This window comes from Mandrillus leucophaeus, unplaced genomic scaffold (assembly GCF_000951045.1).
Source record: "Mandrillus leucophaeus isolate KB7577 unplaced genomic scaffold, Mleu.le_1.0 Scaffold265, whole genome shotgun sequence".
In the NCBI taxonomy this organism is placed as follows: domain Eukaryota; kingdom Metazoa; phylum Chordata; class Mammalia; order Primates; family Cercopithecidae; genus Mandrillus; species Mandrillus leucophaeus.
In genome coordinates this window covers 1,188,404-1,192,750 of record NW_012102754.1, presented here as the reverse complement: position 1 = coordinate 1,192,750, position 4,347 = coordinate 1,188,404, and the positions used below count along the sequence as shown (strand labels likewise).

General features: G+C 36.1%; 1 protein-coding gene across 2 annotated transcripts in view; it reads right to left on the bottom strand.

The window, feature by feature from the left end:
* Positions 1-4,347, bottom strand: part of ULK4 (unc-51 like kinase 4) — a 780,596-nt gene that overhangs the window by 704,655 nt on the left and 71,594 nt on the right. For both annotated transcript variants that reach the window (XM_011984288.1, XM_011984289.1), the window contains 2 exons: positions 2,016-2,076; positions 412-593 (listed from right to left, as the gene is read on the bottom strand). In XM_011984288.1, coding sequence (XP_011839678.1) covers positions 412-593; positions 2,016-2,076 — 243 coding nt within the window. The remainder of the gene's footprint in view (positions 1-411; positions 594-2,015; positions 2,077-4,347) is intronic.

The window sequence follows — 4,347 nt, the reverse complement described above, 5'->3', positions numbered from 1 at the left end:
ACCACCACACCCAGCTAATTTTGTACTTTTAGTAGAGACAGGGTTTTGCCAGGTTGACCAGGCTGGTTTCAAACTCCTGACTTCAGGTGATCCACCCACCTTGGCCTCCCAAAGTGCTGGGATTACAGGTATGAGCCACCATGCCCAGCCTGATTTCAGGTATTTTTTAAAAATCTTACAAGTTAACATAAAATGGAAACCTGAGTATAACAAACAAACACAGTTCAAAATCACCATCTACTCTCATCTACTTTAGGATCTAAGGATTAAACAGAGGATAACTTTCATAAACCTAAAATCGTGATAAATCAGTTTTTTCATGGTAGTTAAATCAAACTGATATTTCAGCACTTGTTCGAGTCTCTATAGAAACACAAATTAAAACACATAAGGCATGTCACAAAGGCCTACCAGGGGGGAATGGAGGAGCCTGGTGGCCACCTCCTGGTGACCAGCCACCACGCACAAATAGCAAAGGAGATTCAGCTTGGCTCGGGAGGCCCCCATGCTCTTCTCAGTGGAGTCGATCTGCGAGCACACTTGTTGCAAAAAGTCATTCCAATCTTGGTCTTTCAGAAATAATAACTTATCCACTGCCATGGAAAGAAAATAATAAAAGTATGTATGATGAGAAAAAGAACTGCTGGAAACATTACTTGAGAAATAAACACAGAATTACGACAGCTAAGATGAGGACAAACATTACACTGTCAAAACCAAAAATACTCCAGAGATGACACTACTTTTATTTGTCCTTCCATATTCCTAATCTCTGTATCTATCCATGGAAACTTTTTAACCACTTCAATGGAAAGCTATACTTTCAAAAAAAGCAGATGTCCTAAGCAGAACTGTCCCACAACCTACACCACAACAAAATGCAAAGTTCAACATAACTGGAGTAAAAGACAAAAGAGCCTTGGTATAAATAAATCAACTCTCAAATATTGAGAAAAGCACAAATCCTACGGTTCTTAAAAAGTTCCAATAAAATTATTGTAAAAAAATAATGAGAATAACATGATAGCTAAAAATCACCTGAAATCCCTACCTCCAAATCCCTATACAAAAAAATGGCAAAATCTAGGAAATGTGATACCCCCTAAAATTAACATATTTTTGGCTGATCTTTATCTTTAGACAAAATAAATTATAAATATAATTTCCTAAATAACTCAAAGAAGAAAAGGGAAATAGTATTTCCATGTAATAATTCTCTAGGTTTGTGTAAATAGTCCTACTTGGCTCTGAAAGCACTATTAATAATACTTAGCTTCAAAAACATCCTTCTGCACAGTTTCTTTTTTGTTTTTATCAGTAATTAACTTGATCGATATAAACCCTTAGCTGGTTTATTTAAACCTAAATATATTTTAAATTTACTTCAAATCATAGATTCTACTCTAGCCACGATGAATAATTTTCCCCAAATCAAGTTTAACAGCTTAAAATATAATTTGTTAAACAAAAAAACCAGTTTAAAGTATGTAAAAATTTCTGATGGTCACCCTAAGTAAGACTTTCGTTAGCTCAACAGAAATGTAATAATTATCCCTTAAGTATCTCCACTCCCATACCACCTCCACAGTCATGAACCACCTAGTCCCATTCTCAAATGTCCTGGTCCCTCCAATAGAATCCCAATCCTTCATTGTTGTCCCCAAACCTGTACACCTACACCAGCCATAAATGGTGGAAATTCAACCAGCTCTAAGAAGGAAAGGGAAGAGAAGACCTCCTACCCACTCTACAGGAAAACCAGTCCAGATCTACAGGAACCTCCCTACCCAGAAGAGAACAGGGCAGCCCAGACTCAGCTAAGAAATGTCAACAGATGGCACAAATGAATTACAGATTGTTTACAATTCGTATAACACTGCCCCAAGAATATAGGCAATTGTCAAGACAAAATAAATTTAGTTATTCACATACAAATATTCTATTTGCAAATAAATTTCATATTTGTATCTGTATACAAATAGTGTACATGTTTGATAAGTCCTTTATGATCCTACCTGAATATGCTGGTAGATGCAATATTTTTGTATCAAATTTAACTGGTGGCTGTTTCATTATCTGTGGTTAAAAAAAAAAAGAAAAAGCTTTTGAGACAATTTTTAAGATGGATATCTATCTCCTTATATGTCCCTTGTGTCAGATAATAAATCAATGAGGACAAAAAAGAATGTGTAAAATTTGTTACCAAAAAGAATAAGAACAATGACTTTTCAGATTAAAAACATACAAATATAGATAATAAGTTATTTTTTTTAAATCATTTCAATTGATATCTGTAATAAAACAAAGCTTCACAGAAAACATTCACCCCATCTTGGCTTACTTTTTAGCTAACTTACCTCTAATTAGAAATTCAGTCATTCAACAAATATCTATTGGGTTCCTGCCAAGGTAAGGCTCTATGCCAAGTGCTAATGGGGATACAAAGATATAAAAGACACAATCCTGTTTTCAGAGAGCTGACATCCTAGTTGGGAAGATGAGACAAACACTTGATAAACAACGAAATATTTCACAATTCAAAACATGCAGGACATAACTACAGACAAAACACTGGACAGAAAGAATTTTTTTGTAAACAGCAGTTTAGAGAATACAGCAAGCACTTTAGTTGATATAGTTAGGACCAGGTTTACAGAAGAGGTAGAAGGTGAGTTGAGGTGTTGAAGGATGGTTAGAACTTTATGGTTATATCAGACAAGACAGCATTCCAGGAAGCCATAATAGCATGAATTGGAAAGTGTACAACTTATTTGAGAAATGGGAAGAAATCATGTAGTTGGATCCATGAGTTTAGGACAGCCAGATACTTCATCTTGAGACTTTTAATCAAAAATTCAACCATCATTTCCGTACCTAACTTCTGCAACACTTCTATCTGCAATATTTTTAGACCCTTTACTAATTAAGTAACCAGCATTACTGTATTTACTGTAGTAATCTTACTAAAATGCATATTCTCATTCTAATCTCATAATCCAAATTCATAATCTTGTTCTAATCATGAGAAACCCTCAGACAAACCTAAATTAAGGGACGTTCTACAAAACATCCAACCAGTTACTCTTCAAAGTGTCAAGGACTTGAGTCATACGTTTCATAACATGTATTACAAAAAAATACAAAGGCCAGGCACGGTAGCTCACGCCTGTAATCCCAGCACTTTGAGAGGCTGAGGCGGGTGGATCACCTGAGGTCAGGAGTTCAAGACCAGCCTGGCCAACATGGTGAAACTTCATCTCTACTAAAACTACAAAAATTAGCCAGGCATGGTGGCAAGTGCCTATAATCCCAGCAACTCAGGAGGCTGAGGCAGGAAAATAGCTTGAACCCGGGTGGCAGAGGTTGCAGTGAGCCGAGATCACGCCACGCCACTGCACTCCAGCCTTGGTGACACAGTGAGACTCCATCTCAAAAAAAAAAAAAAGACAAAGTGTCAAGGTCACGAAAGACAAGAAAGGTCTGAGAAATTCTGACAAGGCCATGAAAGACTAGGACAGACTATACAAGACTAAGGAGGCATAACAACTAACTGTAAGGTGGGATCCTGGAACAAAAAAAAAAAAAAAAAAAAGAACATTAGAGGCAACTAGTAAAATTCAAATAAGTTTGGTAGTTTAGTTAACAGCACTATACTCATGTTTGGTTTTTTTTTTTCCTTTTCTTTTTCAGGAAGAATTAGAAAGGAGCAATCAGGGTATTGCAAGCCCTCATTACACAGAGATATTAATCAAGTATTATGCAACTCCAATTACCACATTCTACTGCCCTCCACAAGGAGGAACAGATAAGGATTATCCCGCCTGACTAACGATATACTAATGTTAATTCCCAGGTTTTGCAACCTATACTAAAGACCTATGAGATGTGAACATTAAGAGCAGCTGGGCGAAAGGTATATAGGAACTCTCAATTATTTTTGAACTTTTTCTCTAAAACTAAAAGTAGTTTAAAATTAAAAGTTAAACACAAAAATTTCTATTGATTAAGGCTTCCCAGAAACTATCAGATACGGTTATAAGAGGGGAAAAAAACACAGAATATTGTCTAAAGCAAGCTTGCCCAACCCGCAGCCCATGGGCTGTATGCAGCCCAAGAGAGCTTTGAATATGGCCCAACACAAATTCATAAACTTTCTTAAAACATTGTAAGTTTTTTTGCAATTTTTTTTGTTTTTTAGTTCATCAGTTATCATTAGTGTATATCATGTGTGGCCCAGGGAAGTCAAAAGATTGGACACCCCTGATAAAGATAACACAAATTGTTCTAGAAAGTCCAATTTGAAAATGCCCCAATGCACACCAAACTTAGCATAATAAAGTTACTCTG